Source organism: Rana temporaria, chromosome 1 (assembly GCF_905171775.1).
Source record: "Rana temporaria chromosome 1, aRanTem1.1, whole genome shotgun sequence".
Taxonomy (NCBI): domain Eukaryota; kingdom Metazoa; phylum Chordata; class Amphibia; order Anura; family Ranidae; genus Rana; species Rana temporaria.
In genome coordinates this window covers 351424866-351445248 of record NC_053489.1, presented here as the reverse complement: position 1 = coordinate 351445248, position 20383 = coordinate 351424866, and the positions used below count along the sequence as shown (strand labels likewise).

At 43.8% G+C, this 20383-nt stretch overlaps 1 protein-coding gene across 3 annotated transcripts in view; it reads left to right on the top strand.

The window, feature by feature from the left end:
- The first annotated feature begins 2373 nt into the window (after positions 1-2373).
- The window catches only part of SLC25A42 (solute carrier family 25 member 42), a 62316-nt gene continuing 44306 nt past the window's right edge, over positions 2374-20383 (top strand). The window contains exons 1-2 of one of the 3 annotated variants that reach the window (XM_040320800.1): positions 2374-2507; positions 6322-6425. In XM_040320800.1, the coding sequence (XP_040176734.1) occupies positions 6339-6425 (87 nt within the window). In that variant the 5' untranslated portion in view covers positions 2374-2507; positions 6322-6338. Of the gene's footprint in view, positions 2508-6141; positions 6239-6297; positions 6426-20383 lie in introns of those variants that run through there. The other 2 variants (XM_040320784.1, XM_040320790.1) reach the window with 2 other exon arrangements.

The window sequence follows — 20383 nt, the reverse complement described above, 5'->3', positions numbered from 1 at the left end:
TGATCCAAAGGAAGGTGAAAAACCCTAGCAACGCATCATCCAATTTGCTACAGCAGGGGAAAAAATGCTTCCTGATCCCCCGAGAGGCACTCAGATTTACCTACAAATCTTAGTACCCAGTTATATTCTGTACATTTAGGAAAGTATCCAGACCTTTCTTAACCACTTGAGCACCGCGTCATGTAAAATGACGGCTTCACGGTGTCTCTGGAAATCCAACAGGACGTCAATTGACGTCCTGGATTCCTCCGGCCTTTGGGGGGCGCGCGCGCGCCCGGCGCGTCCCTGAGATGCCGATGCGCGTGCCTGGCGGTCGCGATGTCCGCCAGGCTCACGCGATCGGTAATGACAAAGCAGGGACGTGGAGCTCTGTGTGTAAACACAGAGCTCTACGTCCTGTCAGGGGAGAGAGGAGACCGATCTGTGTCCCTTGTACATAGGGACACAGCATCGGTTACCTCCCCCAGTCACCCCCTCCCCCCACAGTTAGAACACTAATTAGGGTACACATTTAACCCCTTCCTCACCCCCTAGTGTTAACCCCTTCAATGCCAGTCACATTTATACAGTAATTAGTGCATATTTATAGCACTGATCGCTGTATAAATGTGAATGGTGTCAAAAGTGTCCGATGTGCCCGCCATAATGTCGCAGTCCCAATAAAATAATCGCAGATCGCCGCCATTACTAGTAAAAAAAAATAAAAAAATAATAATAATAATTCTGTCCCATATTTTGTAAGCGCTTATTTCGATTTTTTTATTTTTTATTTTTTTTACCAAAAATATGTAGAAGAATACATCGACCTAAACTGAGAAAAAAAAATTTGGAAAAAAAAAATTGGGCTATTTATTATAGCAACAAGTAAAAAATATTGATTTTTTTTTTCAAAATAGTTGCTTTTTTTGTTTTATAGCGCAAAAAATAAAAACCGCAGAGGTGATCAAATACCATCAAAAGAAAGCTCTATTTGTGGGGAAAAAAAGGGCGTCAATTTTGTTTAGGAGCCACGTCGCATGACCGCGCAATTGTCAGTTAAAGCGACGCCGTGCCGGAAGCTGAAATTTCACCTGGGCAGGAGGGGGTATATGTGCCCGGTATGGAAGTGGTTAAAGCAATCTACTGAGCTGGCCAGAACCACCTCTGGAGGGAGTCTATTCCACAATTGTACAGCTCTTACTGTGAAGAAACCTTTTTGTGGAAATCAGTATTTTTTTTTTTAAATATCGCGAACCCACAACTGATCAGTGTAAAGGGTTCCATAGGATTTCATGGTCATGCATTTTTTCCTCTGCAGAAAAACAGATCAGTGTGAAAGCAGCCTTAGGGGACGGTTCACACCAGAATGTGTGCATTCCTGTGCGTGAGTTTTTTTTGCACGTTTCATCATTGATAACCTATTCATTTCAACGGGCTACCAAATGCACAAAAATGCAGATAAAGTACAGCAGGTGCATCTTTGAAAAAATAAATAAAAAATTGAAGCAGGTGGTTAGAGCAAAAGGCTTCGAAAAAGGGTGGGATCGGGGCAGAGAGCACTGCGAAGCAAACCAACCCAGTTGTGTGACAATAGCGAATGAATACTTGCTATATTCATGCTGATTTTCCTCCCGGACAATCGGGAAGCGTGTTCGAGACCGTTTGCCAATTGGTCGAAAGGAGGAGCGTCCTGATTGGCCTGCTGAGGAGGAGGGAGGAGATGGAAGCCGCCGTGATGCCCTCTGGGCTGGGTGAGGCGCTGCCCGCCATAGATGGGGTAAATGCTCCGGACCTGACCGACGGGGGAAGGGGGTTTAGCTGTGGGTGTACTGTTTGCCCCCCCAAAAAAATTGTGTATCAGCTGTCTAATGGAGGTGCAAAGTAGAAGTTTGGATAGAGGCGAGTTTGGAGGATACCAGAGCTTTCAGGGAAACCAGAAGGAGGCACACAAATAAGAATAAGACAGGGTTAGATTTGTGAGCTTTAATGAAATAGGGGAAAGGTGAGCTGTACTTGCACAGTAAAGTAACAAGTGTCATGCCAAGATTAGAAAGCTCTGTACATAGTGACAGCTCATCCATCTCCATCGCCGTAATATAATCGGAATGTACATGACCCACGTGCTCTCCACGCACATGTCAACACTTGTACACACGGAGCTCAAACCACGCCCACTCCTGTCACCTTTCACCCTGTTTCCAACACCCTCCGTCCACCCTTCCCCCCATCCCCCAAAACAACAGCGGCATGGGACTCATTGCCCCGCCTTCTCTCCGCACAATTGGTCCGTCTCCTTATCAATCGCTTTCCTCGGCCCTGCCTCTCAAAGTCTCCGCCCAGCTTTACACTTCGTTGCTTCTGATTGGCTTGCAGCTTGGCCTCTCTTCCTCCGCCTCCTTGTTCGCCGAGTTTCGTCGCTGGGCAACACCTGGAAGGGCGTGGCATGGGCGGTAACGCAGTCAATGGTACGGTGGCCTGGAATAGGAGCATTTTATTGGGGTGAGCGGGTAACTGGAGTCCTGTGAGAGGTAAGTGTGTCACACGTTGTGGTAAACAGCTGTGCAGTCCGCGTGTCCTATGTGGGGGATTTGTCACGTGTCCCTCTGCTGACTTTACTCATGTCAGCTCTGAGGAAAATCCATAGGAATGTATTCCTACTTTCCTTACAATCCACATAGACACCCCAATGTATGTATAGGAATGGGTCGCATGTGCCTGGGTGGTATCATATGCTTGGTAAAGTCACAGAATCATAGAACAGACCAAACACTCATGACTCATGCATTACAGTCTGTTTAAAGATTACACTTTATTTTTTAACTTGTGGCAGGCTTTTATTGCTGCGAGATTCACCTCTTTATTTGTCCTGTGACAGTGTTGCCAACCTACCAGATTGAAATTTACTGACACGACACGCAAAATTTACTGGCATAACCACGTTTTTGCTGGCAGTTACAATGGTTACAAAATTACAGTTTTTAAAGTAATACTAAAGTTCCCCTCCCTCAGTTTATGGCGATACGTATTCTTCTACATATTTTAGGGGATAGATTTATGGCATTTTTATTTATTTTTTTACTAGTAAGGTGGCGATCTACGATTTTTATTGTGACGGACAGATCGGACACTTTTGACACGTTTTTGGGACCATTCACATTTATACAGCGATTAGTGCTATAAAACTGCACTGATTACTGTGTAAATGTGACTGGCAGGCAGGCCCGTCGGAACCCGACAGGCAAAGCAAGCATTTGCCTGGGGCCCCCGAGCTGGTCAGGGGCCCCAGCAGGGAGGGCCCTTGCCGCACCGCTGCATCCTCCTGCAGTCCGGTCGGCCGTGTTCCATAACCGCGCGGTACAGGAGAATCAGGTTCCTGTTGCCGGCCGGACTGACAGGAAGTGCACATACTGAGTGTTCACTTCCTTTCAGTCCAGCCCCGGGAACAGCAAACTGAATCTCCTGTACCGCGCAGTTATGGTACACGGCCGACCGGACTGCAGGAGGACGCAGCGATGCTGGGGCCCCTTGTGCGCACACCAACATCTGCCGGCGTGTGAGGATAGAGGTAAGCCGCGCCAAACCCCCCCCCCCCCCCCGCTTCTCAACTGAAAAAACTGCCTGGGGCCCGCAAATGTCTTCAAACGGCCCTGGCAGGGAAGGGGTTAACACTAGGGGGCGATCAAGGGGTTAAAATGTTCCCTAGTGAGTGATTCTAACTGTAGGGGGAGGGGACTCTCAAGGGGAGGAGACCGATGTGTGTTCTTCTGTACTGGGAACACACATTGCCTCTGACAGGACATGGATCTGTGTTTTTACACACACAGATCCACGGGGTCCTGCAGTGATTGCCGGCAATCGCGGGTGCCTGGCGGACATCGTGGCCGCCAGGCACGTTCACCAGGTCCCGGGCGATGCGGCGCGCGTGCGTGCGGCCTGAGAAGCTGAGGACGTCATATGACGTCCACCCGGAGGGAGGAGGGAGGGTTTCTGACGACGTCATATTACTATGACTCGGTAAGGAAGTGGTTAAATAACAAACGTGTCATGTCATCTACCTCCACTGTGCAGTTTTTTATTTATTTTTAGCGGCGCTTTACCGTTGGAATTGTGGCGGTATTCGGCCGATAGCGGTGCGGTTTTACCCCCGCTAGTCGCCGAAAAAGGGTTAATACCACCTGCGATGTGCCTCTGCAGAGGCGCATTGCTGGCGGTATAGCTGCGGTTTCCCATTGCTTTCAATGGGAAGGAGCAGTAAACACACCAAAGGTGCGGCTAGCAGGACTTTTGAAGCGGTCCTTGGGCTTTCACACTGGAGAAACAGCAGCCGCTGTTTCAGGTTGGTTTGCAGGCGCTATTTTTAGCGCAATAGCGCCTGCAAACCGCCCCAGTGTGAAAGGGGTCTTAATGTAGATATTAAGGCAAAAAGCATATTTCTTATTTTATTTTCGATATAGTAAGTAAGTAGCTCAGAGAGAGGACTCAGGAAGGCAATACTTTAGAATGGGTGATGCACACATGAAATTGACTCTCACCGTGATACTGACAGTAGTGTGCAGCACCACAGATCACCGACATGACATGTCCCCTCCTGAGTCACAGTGACATTAATGGGAGTAATCTCAAGCCCACATTTGTCCTCATGCCCCTCCCCTTTGCTAGTGTAATACGATTTTAGGATATATACCTAACTATAGAATCCTCAGTATTTTCTCACATTCTATGTTTAGATAGGTAGCAGTCGAGCACTATCCACATTATTTTGAGTTATTTTTTAATGTATTTGTTTACTTTTTTGTGAATTTAGGCGGATTTGTGTGGTATATACCAAGTGTTCCTTATTTTTGCAGGAAATACCGCCTAAACTTGTAGTAAATTGAGATTTTCCATTTCACACTTAGTTTACTGAAATTAGAGCCCTTGATGTAATGTGTATTGCAAGAACTTAAATCTGGTCATATTTGTTTTACATGTAATTTGAGATATAATAATAAAATGTATGTGTGTGTGTGTGTGTATATATATATATATATATATATATATATATATATATATATATATATATATATATATATATATATATATATATATATATATATATATATATATATATTTGAAAAGAAAAGAGGTAACAATATCCTCACATGTAGTGTGCATGTGGATATTATAAAGTAAAAAGAGGGTGCCGCGTCCTAGTATAAATGATAAAGGAGGGAACTAGGGGCTAGTTTTTGGACTTTTTAGGCACGATTTGGTTGGTCAGAATATATATACAAGAAAAGAATTTTTTCTAAAAAGTAGATTTGTTTATTTAGATATAAAATATAAATATAAATTATAACAAAATATCAACAATAAAATTGAACACTTCCAAAAGTATTATTCCAAATACTTTTGGAAGTGTTCAATTTTATTGTTGATATTTTGTTATAATTTATGTATATATTCCTGTCAATGTTCATGGATAGGCTTGCCTAGATTAGCCTGTTAGATGGTTTTTTGTGCTGGAAACGGCAATACTCTTTCTTCTGTATTTTTCTACACATTATGATATTTTATATCTAAATAAACAAATCTACTTTTTAGAAAAAAATTCTTTTCTTGTATATATATTCTGACCAACCAAATCGTGCCTAAAAAGTCCAAAAACTAGCCCCTAGTTCCCTCCTTTATCATATATATATATATATATATATATATATATATATACACATACATACATACATACATACATACATACATACATACATACATACATACATACATACATACATATACACACACACACACACACACACACACACACACACACACACACACACACACTTCTTTTTTTTCCCTCCTATTTCTTTTCACTTTTGAGCAACCATCTCTCCTGTATCTGCTTATACAGTTGATTGACAGTGTGGGCTTAGAAATTGAAGCACCAGTTTGCACCCCTGATATTTTGATTTATGCCTTGAAAACATTTGGCTATAATATGTTTTCTTCTAAATGCATAATTGCTCTGTATGGCACTCCTTTACATATAACACTGATTTTTGCTGGGTTGTAATTTGTTACCTCGGAGTCAGGACCTTGCAGCAGTGCTTGGGATGTTTGATATAGTAGTTCTGAAAATAAGCTGGTGACTAGTGCCAATGCTCAGGAACATTACTGGCTGCATGTTGCTCACCCCCTCCTTTTCTTTCACCTTAACACTGCACTGAAAGTCATTAGAAGAAATGTTCTGCTGTTTACATGACTTGCTTTATACCATAAGGTAAAAAAAGTGTACTGCTTGGAGATATTCTTCATCAGAAGTTTTTCTTTCATTGTCAGGCGTCACTTTGTTTTCTAACATAGCTGGGAAGAATCGTGGTATGGAGAATGGTATTAAGGAAAGCCAAGCGAGTCTGAATAGAAATGGAGCACATACTGTCCTTTCCACTGCTGCGGTGTCATCAGAGGTAAGAGATACTGAGCAGCAACAAGCAGTGTTGTTGGTAGGTTTTGTCACTGTTTCATGAACTGAAAGAGAGCTCCACCTAACTTAGCCTTGGCACAGTTGTATGGGATATCATAGAAGTAGTTTGCCACAGGCACAACTATTTTTTTAAGTGGAGCCCTGCTTCCTTTATGATGTGCTAACTTTCCTAGCATCTGGGATTGGAAACATTAGCTGCAATTTTAACGTGAACCTACATTCATAAAGTGAAACAGATTTATTTAATTGTGTCTAAGGAGAAGCAGGAAAAACACAACAGATACAGGAGAAGCAAATCCCTGGCTCCAAAAACCAACTGTGGAGAACCGATGCATAAAAAAAAACATTGGGTGCTTCCTATAATGTAAATTAAATTACTGGAAATTTTTACAAAATACCAAACCGCTATTAGACGACATCATAGAAAAACTTTATTAAGCCAAAGTTCCCTTTTTCGGAATTTAGCAAAAGGTACTTTGCGAAGGGTTGGTTTGCTTAATAAAGTTATGCAAAATGTAAATAACTGTAAATAGCCATGGAAAAAAAAATAAGACCCTAAATTTGGGATGCCCTGTAAGCCTGTCATTTGCTAGTTAGGTGATCTGTGTTGAAAGGATTTGAGTAACTGATATTCAGTCATTGGCGTGTCGAATCTGCCTGAACAGTGATGTGACCATTCATAGACTAAGTAACTGGGCATAGTAAAACCTCTTTTTATGGTCTTTCTGTAACTTTGTACATTATGAGAATGTATTTAAAATGGAGCTATATAGGCAAGATTTTTTTTTCATTTTGGATAAAGTAAGGGAGGAGGGTTATAGGAGGGTTATAACCCCTGTCGGTTATTTTTTTTTGCCCTCTGTGTCCCATTGGGGAGATTTACAATCACCATCTCTCATAGCCAATACAGGTAGTGAGAGGCAATCCCTGGAATTTAATGGAATCCCTTGGGACCCGCAGAGTACTAGAACTAGTGTCTCCATTGGAAGGTTTCCCCTCTCATACTTTTCTGGTAAATTTCAATAATAGTAAATGGGACAAATAGAGATTATGACCACAGACAGACCTAAAAAGTTAATAGGTGTTGTAATCCCTCCCAACTCAACCCAAAAAAAGTGTACCTTTTTTTAGTTTTACTTAATTGATGATGGACTTAAAGTAATTGTAAATGATCACCTTGAAAAACAACCCATTCAGTGTAAAACTGAAATGAAAGGTAAAACATTTGTGTAAAATATAAAAAACAAACATAATAAACAGCTGGGGGAGGAGAAGTAACCACACTGATATTCCTAGTAAATGGCTGTGCAGAGTTGACGTGGCAGGACAATTTTGATCATTTAAGGAGAGCACACGGAGTTCCCAGCATAGCTAGGGAACTGACCACAGTGTGCTTTCCTGCTTAGTGTGGTCAATTTTTAATAGGAAAGCAGAGGGACTGGCAGGAACACCATGAATTTCACACAAAGAGAACAGGATACTTTTTCATACAAGTACACGGTACAGCGGGCACAGATCAGGAATATGAAATACTGGGGTAACAAACACTTTTATTTACTGGTTCTGTGTAATACTTTAAGATACCTCCTAATTATTACATTAAAGTGGATGTAAACCCCAATTTTTTTTTTCTTTGCTGTCCCAACGTACAGTATACGATTTCCTATGATCTGTGCCCATTCTTGCCACACAGAGTTAATCCAGCTTTGAGCAATCCTCTTTTATTGTTCAGTGAAATAAAACAGACTTGTAGAGAAAAACCTTAGTCCGTTCCGCCCCCTTGCTGTGAGTGACCATGTTATTTACATATCTCATGCACTAGCCTGGAGACAGGCATTATTTTTTAATTAGAAAAAACAGCAATCAGCACACAAATGTTACAAATAAAACTAAATTGATTGCAAGCTGAACACCAACAGAGGCAATTACAAAAAAACTCAAAGTACAAATGATAAATAATAATAAAAGTGCAGCGCAAATAAAGTCCTTGACTGAAGAATCAAGAATTAAGATGACACCCAGTGTTCTTTCACAAATTCATGCATGTATATTACAGTAATGCCCACTAAGTGATTAGGAGCAGCTCCTTAGACATAGTAAACTCCTTTCCTTTGTTGGTGTGGAGAACTTCTAGCCACACCCCCTCAGGACAAGAGTGGCTGAGGGGCCAATGTGTGGGTCCGGCCGACGGGGGCAGGCCTTGGGCTGGACATCTCCGCACATGCTCATTTGTACATTTGTAAGGCTATTTATACCTGAGAGCTTCTTGCATGAGGGAGCAGCTACTGAACACCGAGGCTCTGATGAAGGAGGTTCGCCTCTGAAACGCGTAAGCCTAAAATGTCGTTCTGATGCCATCTGATCCGCGTTGTTACCGTGGTTGCTGAGCGATACTGTCTACCAGTATAATTGTCCGATAAGCGCTGTCTTTCTACTCTGTTTGTGAGTATGACTACTGTTTTAATTTATTCAATAAAATCCCTTTAAGTGATAATGCACTAGGTCTGTGCGCCCTTCTTTTTCTTTTCTTTCACAAATTAGACCAGGTTGTGAATACCTTCATTTGGGCTGGCCTGGCCCCTAGGGTGGCCAAACTTACCCTGTTGCTGCCCCTTTTCCGGGGTGGTCTAGCACTTCCGTGCTTTAGACAATATTACTGGGTAGCAGTGATGGTTACAGTGCGGTGGTGGTTCACTCAGTCACGTAGTAACCCGGCTGTGAACCTGGAGGCGACCATCCTGGGGTCCTACTCAGCCTTGAGTAACTTGGTCTTTAGGGGCCCTAAAGTGCAGCTGACAGTAACCACTCCAATGCGCTCGACTGCCCGGGTGTGGGAACAGATATCTGCTAAGCTCTGCACACCTAACACATTTTCCCCCTTCACTCTGGGGTAATCCTAGGTTGCACCACCTCCAGTCGATTCCGGACCCTGCACTGAGGGCCCGGTATGACATTAAGACACTACAACATATGCCACAGGATAGACTTCTCTCTTATGATGACTTGAAGCATGCCTTCCAATTTCCATCGAAAATGTTTTTTTCGATACCTACAGCTGCGGCATGCGGTGCAGGTGCAATTCCCTGGGGAAATACAATTGTGGTCACATGTGGTGGAGCGTTTTCTGATTTCCAAGAGTGTCGATCGCGTCCTGTCCTCTCTTTATCTCCGCCTGTCCTGTGCTGACGAGGGCGGTGGGAGTAAAGTCTTCCATAAATGGAAAGAGGATATGCTCAACCTTGCGGACGATGACTAGGAGGAAGGGATTCAGCCAGGGACAGGTACATTTAGCTAAAATTCCTCCATAGAGCGTATTATACTCCCCAGAGGTTGTCAAGAATCTACACAGCTCAGTCTGACAAATGCCCGAAATGCACTACAGAGCTGGGTACATTCTTCCATGTGGTGTGGTCTTGTCCTTATATACAGCAGTTCTAGAGAGATGTGGTGCACATTGTGAACTCTGTAGGAGGATTGCACTTGGGAGTTGACCCCCTCATTTTCCTCCTGGGTATTTGTGATAATGTTACACCTAGCACCCACAAGAGGCTATTCGTCTTTTACGCTTCTTTTTATGCCAGGAAAACTATACTGACTAGATGGAAGCAGCCGGAACCTCCCACGGTAGCACAGTGGAGGGCTTTGATAGACTCCACCCTCCCTCTCTATAAACTCACCTACATGAGTCGTAAATGCCCATAAAAATTCAAGAAAATATGGGGTGCCTGGGTCAAAAGCTGATAGCCACCTCACCCTATGGTGGAGCCTCATCCGACCTCGGACCAGACGGGGGGCTGCCCGCGCCTGGGATTCCCTTGCATGGGTGTCACCCCCGGGTGTGGAAATTTGGCTACACTATGTCTGGCCCCCCCCCCTGCTGGGGAATATACGTGAACAATATGCCCCTGAATACGAGACATTGGTAATGCCAGAGGAGGAATTTGTAAACCTATACCATTTCTTAAACTTCCCAATTTCCATGCTGTAGAGGATTTTGTAGCATCGATTGTACTAATACCGATTGTAATGTACTGCTTTAATTTCATGCCTTGTAAATTGCTGTAACACACGTTAATATCTAACACTTACTGTTGTATGTACTATACATGATAATTCATCTCCTGCTGAAGATAAATAAAAACTTTTCTGTTAAAAAAAAAAAAAAGATGTCACCCAGTGAGATAGGAGTCGGAGTCGGGGGAAATTTTGGGTACCTGGAGTCGGAGTCGGCAAACAATGCTCCGACTCCTACTAAATTTAGATTGGAATAAAAAAAAAAAAAAGAAAGTTTAAATGTCCCAATTCACAAAAAGTTATAATTAATGACTTCTCTACTGTAAGAATAAAGACCAATGCATGCAGTGCCTCACGTAACCGCAAAACAAACACGTTAAGTGACCGTGAAGAAGCATGCTTTTCATGTGCTTCACTATATGGCACGCAACGCACAATTAGGAGCTGCAATACTTATACTTTCCATAGTGTTGTGTTCTGCTTTTACAGGAAACGCAGCGTCCATGTGTAACCTAGCCTCTCACTGATAAGGGATTAAATAAATATGTTTTTTTGCAGGACTAGAGAGTGAGACACTTGTATAAGTGAAGGGAATGGAGGGCCAATAGTTAAAGACTGAAGCTGTAAACCATTGGAAAAACTGCTGTCATTTAGCTAAGGCTATAAAAACTTGTAAACTCTGATTGTTAGCTTAAACTTTAAACATGACTATGGGATTCTCCTAGGAAAATCATGTTTTAGAATAAATGCCCCTTCCTGGATCCTCCTACTGTACTATCTTCTTTTTCATTGTGTTTGTCTTTTGCTTAAACTGTGCAATACAGTAGACTGTTGGCTTCCCAGCCAGTAGTCCTGTGGTAGGTTGCGTTTCTTTCCCTCAAGGAATCTATAAAATACATTCGCATATTAATACAGAGGAGTCGGGGAGTCGGAAGTACATAAAACTGAGGAGTCGGAACATTTATCTACCGACTCCACAGCCCTGCAAAAATCTTTGGCAAATGTGATGATATCCTCCACCAGTATAAAAAGTGCCTCCTTACCAGATGAGTTGGACCATATGTTTTCACAAGTGGTCAAAGACAGCTTGTTCTCACCATCTCCAAGGGAGATGGTGCAGTGGAGTCCAATTCAGCAGTCAATAGTAGGTCCAATGCGGAATAAAAAATAAAAACACGTTCTAAGTGTAGACTGTATTTATTCCAGGGAAAAGTAAAAAAACAGCGCTTCACCATACTACAGTCAATCGGGTATGTCTGCAGACAATCTGCCAGAAAACAACTGGCCAGTAGGCGATAGGCAATATAAAATAAAATAAAAACTCGGAGCAACAGCCACGAGCAGCAGCAGCAGAAAGGACACGGGTGACGTCACAGGAAAAACTCCTCCCCCTACGCACGCTACGTCCGGATTGGACTTTGTCAGCGGTGGGTGGAGCTAGTACGTCACCCAGCGTCTATAAATGCCTGTCTGGTAACCAAGGAGAGAGTTATGGTGATTCGGCCGGCCCCCACCGGAAGCACAAGCAAAAACACACATCCCAGCGGCCGAATTAAGACACATCCATCCCTGGGGGTCACCATAAGACTAGCGTAAATACTAAGAATACCCATGTGTAACATGGAGCATTTTAATCATAGTATACTGTAGACATACACCCGCGACCTTTCATGCAAATATACACCTTAAATATGCATTTTTAATAAAACACAAATCTAACCCTAAAAACTAGTTAAAGTGGAGGTTCACCCTCCAAATCAACTTTCCAGCATCCTTAACCTCCATCCAATGTAAGCATCATAGCGTTGTAATTTTTTTTTTCAATGGTCCCTTACCTGTACTTTGATGTGCTTCCGGGTTTCCATCCCATCGGGGAGTGGGCGTTTCTCTACTTTCCCCGACGGCGCTGTGCATTGTGGGCGCTGTTTGCTTGGTTCTGTTGCAGGGACGTGTGGGCCAATCATAGCACATCAACTGATCTCTCTGCGCGTGTAGTCTCGCGCTAGATGTGCTGTCACGTGACGCGGGAAGCGGGTCACATGACCCGCAAAGCGCATCATGTGATGAGGGCGGATACTGTGCTGGTAAAGGTGGACTATTGTTACATCACAGCGGGGCGTGTCCTTTTCCGGACGCCGCCGGCCGTTGTGATGGCAACTGTGCAGTGTTGACGGCGCGACTCGCCGTCAACACTGCGCATGCGCGTGATTACGCGGTGAATGCTGGGAGATCAGCATTCACCGCATCCCGGAAGAAATACAGGAGGGCTTCAAGGTGCCCTCAATGAAGATGGCAATGTCCATCACAAGTTTTTATAAAATATCCTTTACTGCCAAAGTGCGATCGTGGCGGCTGCAAGATCGGCAATAGTAAGTAAAGAACTGTGTATTTGAACAGCAGCAGAGTAGTCTTTAAAAAAAAAAAAACGTTTCCCAGCAGAACCTCCGCTTTAAGAATATTTTAAAATATAGAGAACAGGGCTAGATATATAAAACAATATATTATCTTAACAGGAAACAAGAGGATGGGTAAGGTAACATACTGAAAATATTTTCCTAATACTCCCAACAGTATATAAAAATACAATATTGAAAACCATAACCCTATCATTTATTGGAAATAAAGCAGTTCAGGCCCCTCGGCACAAGAACCCGACTTTCATGGATCCAAAAGGATTTGCGCTGGCTGAGTTGGCGAATAAAGTTCCCCTCTCTCCAGTGAGGCTGCACCTTCTCAAGTCCCCAAAATGTTAAGCATTTAGGGTCCCTATTATGAAACTGTCGAAAATGTTTGGATACGTTTATGGGTTCTCAAACCTTTTATAATGTTATTAACATGCTCTCCAATGCGTACATGGAGAGGTCTGGAGGTCCTCCCAATATACTGTAAACCACAGTCCCATTGGAGAACATGCACTACTCCTACAGTATTACAAGTAATGAGACTTTTAATACGGTAGGTATTCCCAGTAGTCGAAGCTACAAACTCCTTACGTTTTTTAACCCTTTGTCTACACTTCTTGCAGGGTGGGCACCTCCCACACGCATAGAAGCCAGTTAAAATGGGGAAAAATCCCTCCTACTTTTACAACCGGAGGGTCTACTACACTCGGGGCTAAAACATCCCTCAATGTGGATGCCTTCTGATAAATAAACCTTGGACGTGGCGGTATGATTGTACCCAACACCTGATCCTTCTGCAAAATATTCCAATGCTTCATAAAAATTTTCTCAAATTGCATATGTTGGATATTATAGTCAAGAATGATCCGGAGTTGGGTATCGCCTGTCTTTGATGGTAATTTTGGCCGAGAGCCCATCACCAGGGGTCCTCGATCCATGTCGCCAACCCTTTTAATTTCGCCAACAATCTCCTCTTTATTATATCCTTTTTGCAGAAAGCGCTCCGCAAGGATATCTGACTGTGCATAATAGTCCGACCCTACAGTACAATTACGCTGCAGGCGGATAAACTGACCTCTAGGGATGTTGCACAGCCATGATTTGTGATGGCAGCTATCGAAGGGTATGTACCCGTTTCTATCAGACTGTTTAAAAAAAATTTTTGTTTTGAAACAGGAACCTTCCTTGAAAATTTCCAAATCTAAAAAGGCCACACAGGAGGCATCTGAATTCCAGGTCAATCTAATGTTCTTATTATTCCCATTTAATTTGGACATAAAAAGTTTTAAACTACTTGGATTACCTTCCCAAATAATAATCAGGTCATCAATATAACGAAAATAACAAGTTTTTATTTTATTTGACATTGCCCATTGCCTACTGGCCAGTTGTTTTCTGGCAGATTGTCTGCAGACATACCAGACTGACTGTAGTATGGTGAAGCGCTGTTTTTTTACCTTTCCCTGGAATAAATACAGTCTACACTTAGAACGTGTTTTTAGTTTTTATTCCGCATTGGACCTACCATTCACTGCTGCATTGGACTCCACTGCACCATCTCCCTTATGGTGAGAACAAGCTGTCTTTGACCACTTGTGAAAACATATGGTCCAACTCATCTGGTAAGGAGGCACTTCTTATACTGGTGGAGGATATCTTCACATTTGCCAAAGATTTTTGCTATTTCACTGGGTGTCATCTTAATTCTTGATTCTTCAGTCAAGGGGCCGGATTCAGAAAGAGATACGACGGCGTATCAGGAGATACGCCGTTGTATCTCTGAGTCCGGCCGGTCATATCTATGCGACTGATTCAGAGAATCCGTTACGCATAGATATCCCTAAGATCCGCCAGGTGTAAGTGTCTTAGACCGTCGGATCTTAGGCTGCAACTTCAGGCTGGCCGTTAGGTGGCGCTTCCGTATGTTTTACGCGAATAATATGCAAATTAGGATTTACGCCGATTCAGAAACTAACGTTACAACGTTTGCGTTCGGCTTTTTCCGGCGTATAGTTACTCCTGCTATATGAGGCGTAGCTAATGTTAAGTATGGCCGTCGTTCCCGCGCAGAGTTTTGACATTTTACGTTGTTTGCGAATACGGCTGGACGTAATTTACGTTCACGTCAAACAATGACGTTTTGCGGCGGATTTTCGAGCATGCGCACTGGGATGTTTTCACGAACGCCGCATGCGCCGTTCAAAAAAATGACAAATACGCGGGGTCAAGCATAAGTTAGATAAAACATGCCCCCTACATCCCCATTTGAATTACGCGGCCTTACGCCGCAACACATACGTTACGCCGCCGTAACTAAGAGCGCAAGTTCTTTCTGAATAAAGAACTTGCGCCCAAGTTAGAGCGGCCTCTATAAGTAATCCAGAGGATTACTACTGATTGCTGCATCCTGAGGCTTTCTGAGTGAAGGAGAGCAGTAGCAGAAATACTTCTGAAGAGGTGAGGTGCCGTTGATTTTTCTGTGTGATAAAAATCAAAAGGAGACTATAGTTTTCTGCTGTAGGATCAGCAGTGTCTACCCAGCAGTAGGCTGTGCCAGACTCCATAAATAGGTTCCTGTGTGGTGAAGGTAGATGCCCCAAGTAGCCAGGGTTTATTTTATTTTTGATTTTGTTTATGCTGTTTCGATGCTTGCACTTGTTTCCAGCAAGATGGAAGAATAAACCAAAATCGTTGTTTTCAACCGTCTTCGACTGCCTGTCTGTATAAATTCAGTGTGTAGTGAACCCATCCAGGGGGTCACACACCCTGCTACTGAGCTAACCCCTTACAATAAATATATATATATATATATATATATATATATATATATACCCCGCTTTAAGTACACTCACTTTACATACACTCGCGAGTAAGGACATACCCACGGGTGTATGTAAAGTGGCTTACAAGTACTGTACAGACATTTTGCAGCCACAGTAGAAGGAGCTGAAGCTCCGAGAGTATAGCCCGCCCTGTTCCAGTGTGCCCCTGACACCCCCACTACAGCCCCTGGGACCTCAACTACAGCTTCTGACACCCCCACTACACCGTAGAAGTGAAAAAGGGTATTGTTTCACTTTAACCACCTAACGCCCGCTCACTGTATATATACGTCCTCTTTTTAAAGATGCATATCTCGGTAACGGCAGCAGCTGCTGCCACAACCGAGTTATCCATCTCTTCTGTGGGCGGGCGTGTAAACGATAACGGGGGTCTCCGCGGCGGATTCGCCGCAAGATCGCCGTTATCGGTGGCGGGAGAGGGGCCCCCCCTCCCGCCGCTCTTCCGCGCCCTCCGCCGCTTACTGGAGCCGTCGGTAGCAGCGGAGGAGATCGGATGCTGCTGGCTCTTCAGTGAGGACTCGAGTGAGGGCAAGATGGCCCCCACCCGTCCTCATAGCTTTGCTGGGCGGAAATGACGTCAAAACGTCAGTCCCGCCCAGCGTCTTAAAGAGACAATTTTTTTGTTGTCATTTTTTTAAATGACAAAATTTCCATTTTTTGTTTTTGTTTTGCATTTAAGTCTAAATATGAGATCTGAGGTCTTTTTGACCCCAGATCTCATATTTAAGAGGCCCTGTCATGCTTTTTTCTATTACAAGGGATGTTTACAGTTCCGAGGATTCCCGCTGAGCAAAGCAGACACAAGGAGGCGGATCATTACTGATCCGCCCGTGTGAAAGGGCCCTAAAAGAGAAATCTTTTTCTCTAAGTAGATGGCAGTAGTACTCAAACCCGAATTCCCAGGTATGTGAATTTGACAACCCATTGTAATGGCGTCTGCATGTCCGACCGTGCGTGGCACCGACCGGTGTAGCGGAAGAAGCACAGATTTATCCCATTGACGCACATATCCGAAAACGAAGGGAGAAGGATGCATATGCCAAGTGGAGCAACATATAAGAACAGTTTCTCTTCAATAGAGCCCACAACTTTACCCCTCACTGCTTGATCTGCTCTAAGAAGAATAGCCAGGAGTGACAAAGCTAACAGGTCAGGTTATTCTGGGTTTTATATTGCAACAACAGTTGAATTGTTGGTTTGCACATTATTTGTATACATTAAAAATGTATTTAGTTAACCGTGATAAGCGTGGAATAGGGGGTGACCTGGATTTTGCATTCTCTTTCATGTGTATGCAAAACCCCATCAACAAAGGCATACCACTACCTGATTAGCAGATGTCATTGCCCCTTGCTGTTTTAATTCACCTATAGATGGACAAATCTTGATCCACTATATTTAAGGTGTGTTGATACCTAGCCCTTTTTGTTTTCTGTACTGCTGTATTAACTTTTGTCTTCAGTGTACAGAGGCCACTCTACTGCACATGTGCAAATTACAATATTTGCAAGCATAAACACGTACGGTGCTCAGCATAAATGAGTACACCCGTACAGATTTGTCAGAAAACCTTTCCTTTTCTTTTTAGAATCAACATTTTCTATGGGACACATACTACAAAACACTCCCACAAATGTGGGCCATTGATTGCAACCAAGATTTGGTAATTTGAACACACAAAGGATTTTTTTCCTAACAAATTCATTGAAGGCCATGTTGCAAAAATGAATACACCCCAATGAAAGTCTTATGAGCAAAGCAAAATTTTAGACAACAAAATCCTAATTAACAAGAATTCATCTACAGGTTGATTCATTAAACAGATGTCCAGCAGACAGTTGATTATAAAAGGGCATTATAAAAAGAAAACCCCTTCCCATTTCATGCTGTCAGCAATGACAGCATGAAAGAGAAATGTCTCAAGGCCTGAGAAGGAAAATTGTTTCTCTACACAAGAAAGGTGAAGGCTACAAGAAGATCAGCAAAGCTTTACTCATCAGTCAGAATACTGTAGCAAAGGTGATACAAACATTGAACAAAAATGGAATTGCAATCCTCTCACAGAGATGTGCAGGCCGTCCATGGAAGTTAAAACCTGGACAGGAGCATCTTCTTATGAGAAGGGTTGAAGAAAATCGCCAAGCAAGTTTACTGCAGTTATTATTATACAGGATTTATATAGCGCCAACAGTTTGCGCAGCGCTTTACATCAGGGAAGACAGTACAGTCACAATACAGGTCAATACAGGAGGGATCAGAGGGCCCTGCTTGTTAGAGCTTACAATCTAGAAGAGTTATCTATAGAAGTAGAAAGCCAAACTGGGGTGATTGTTTCCCGAGACACAATATGGCATACACTGCAGGGTAATGGCATGCATTGGTGTCTTCCACAATGGAAACCTCTCCTACAGTCCATGCACATAAAAAATCTTGCCTAGAATTTGCCAGGGCCCATGCTGAAAATGAAGACTACTGAGACTATCTACTCTGGAGTGATGCGACCAAGATACTTTTTTTTTTTTTCCCCCCACACTGGGCTGGATTCAGATACATTGGCGTATCTGTCTGCCCGGCGTAACGTATCTGAGATACGTTACGCCGCTCTAACTTTGGGCGCGAGTTCTTTATTCAGAAAGAACTTGCGTTTATTGATTGGTTTGCGAAAAAGTTATAGCGTCTACAAAATAGGGGATAGTTTATTTATCGTACATCACGGGACACAGAGCAGCATAGCCATTACATATGGGTTATATAGCGCACCTTCAGGTGATGGACACTGGCACTCTCCGACAGGAAGTTCCCTCCCTATATAACCCCCACCCATAGTGGGAGTGCCTCAGTTTTTTCGCCAGTGTCTTAGGTGTTGGTGCACATTGAAGAGCTCTGTCTATAGTTGTCCTCTGGACCAGGGCAAACCGACCGGATCCGTCCAAGGTGCTTCATAGCCAAAGTGGACGGTACCCGGGCCCCCAGGTCCTGGAGGGGGTTTTGCCTATAACGCTTCTCCTTTGTGGGAGCTGGACTCTGGGTTCCAGGACTGGTTTCCTGCAACCAAGTAATTCCTGTTGCCAGCAGTGCTATATAGGTCCAGGAGTGTGGTGTTCCTAATCTGGACCCCGGTCCTTGAAGGTCTATGACGATACCCACGTTTTAGGGGGAAGATTGGCGCTGTTGGCTGCTCGAAAGCAGAGGGTTGGAACACCTAGTAGTTTTCGAAGGGAGAGTGACACCCGGTGGTGATTTTGGTGAAGGCCGGTGTACTTGCAGCAGTCTGAGCCTTGCTACCCACGGCTCTATCCCAGACCAGCATAAAAGGTTGCTTTACTTAGCTCATTTAGTGTGAGTTACAAGCCCTTGGGGCATTGTATTGTCCATCTTCATTAGGTTATGGGAAGTTTAATTATTTAACAGTACTCTAACCTATTAATCTTTTGACACTTTTTTTCAAGGGGTGTTTTTTTCTCTGCTGATTAAAACAGTCAGTTGTGTTTAGCGGAGTACCTTGGGTTTGTATAGATGGCTCCTAAGGGCGCGGGAAGCACCAAAAATGCTAAAGCTACAAAAAAGCAGAAGGGTTCCCCATCGGGTTCGGAGGATCTTGCCCAGGCCTCTGCAGTGCCTTCCTCCCCGGACAGACCAGAGGTCGTTGACCCAGTTGAGCCATTGGGGTTGCTAGGTGCTACGGCTAGCCCTACCCAACCAACTCCCTCCTTTGTTACGGAGGAGATGTTAGCCGCCTTGGGTGGATTTGAGCGGAGGATGACTGCTTTATTAGCCGCCTCATTACCCAGGAAGAAACGGACTAGGTCCCCTTCCCCTAGGGTTGACTCTCCAGATGAGGAGGTCCTTTCCCAAGAAGAAATAGATTTCTTGGCGGAGCAGGGGGACGACCCCCTGGAACAGGGTTCGGAGGAATCCACAATAGAGGAACCGTTCTCAGCCTCTCAGGCAGAGAGACTATGGATCCAGTCCCTAGCGGACATGGTACGGACGGCATTTAAATTATCCCTGCCTGAACCCCAGGCTACCGTATCCTCCCTTGGTTCCTTAAAAGCTCCTCAGTCCAATGCGGTTTTTCCGGTCCATCCCTTACTGAGGGACCTAATCTTTCAGGATTGGGCCAAACCAGATAGGATTTTTCTTCCTCCTAAGAGGTTTTCAGTTTTATATCCTTTAGAAGAAAGTTTTTCTAAAAAATGGACTGTCCCTACTGTGGACGCAGCCATTTCATGTGTTAACAAGTCCTTGACGTGTCCAGTAGACAACATTCACATGTTCAAGGATCCTGTCGATAAAAGGCTTGAAACTCTGCTAAAATCCTCCTTTGCCACCGCAGGTGCTGTAGTGCAACCAGCTGTAGCTGCCATTGGAGTATGCCAGGCATTGAAGGACCAGGCCAAACAGGTTCTAAGAGACCTTCCGGCACAACAGGCTCAGGACTTGGCTGATCTGCCTATTGCGTTATGCTTTGCCGTAGATGCCATTAAGGACTCCATCCAGCAAGCTTCTCGGCTATCCTTATTTCTGGTTCATATGAGAAGGCTTTTATGGCTAAAAAACTGGTCTGCAGAGACTCCCTGTAAGAAACTCTTAACTGGTTTTTCATTCCAGGGGGAAAGATTGTTTGGAGACGATCTGGATAAGTATATTCAGAAGATTTCCAGCGGCAAGAGCACTCTCTT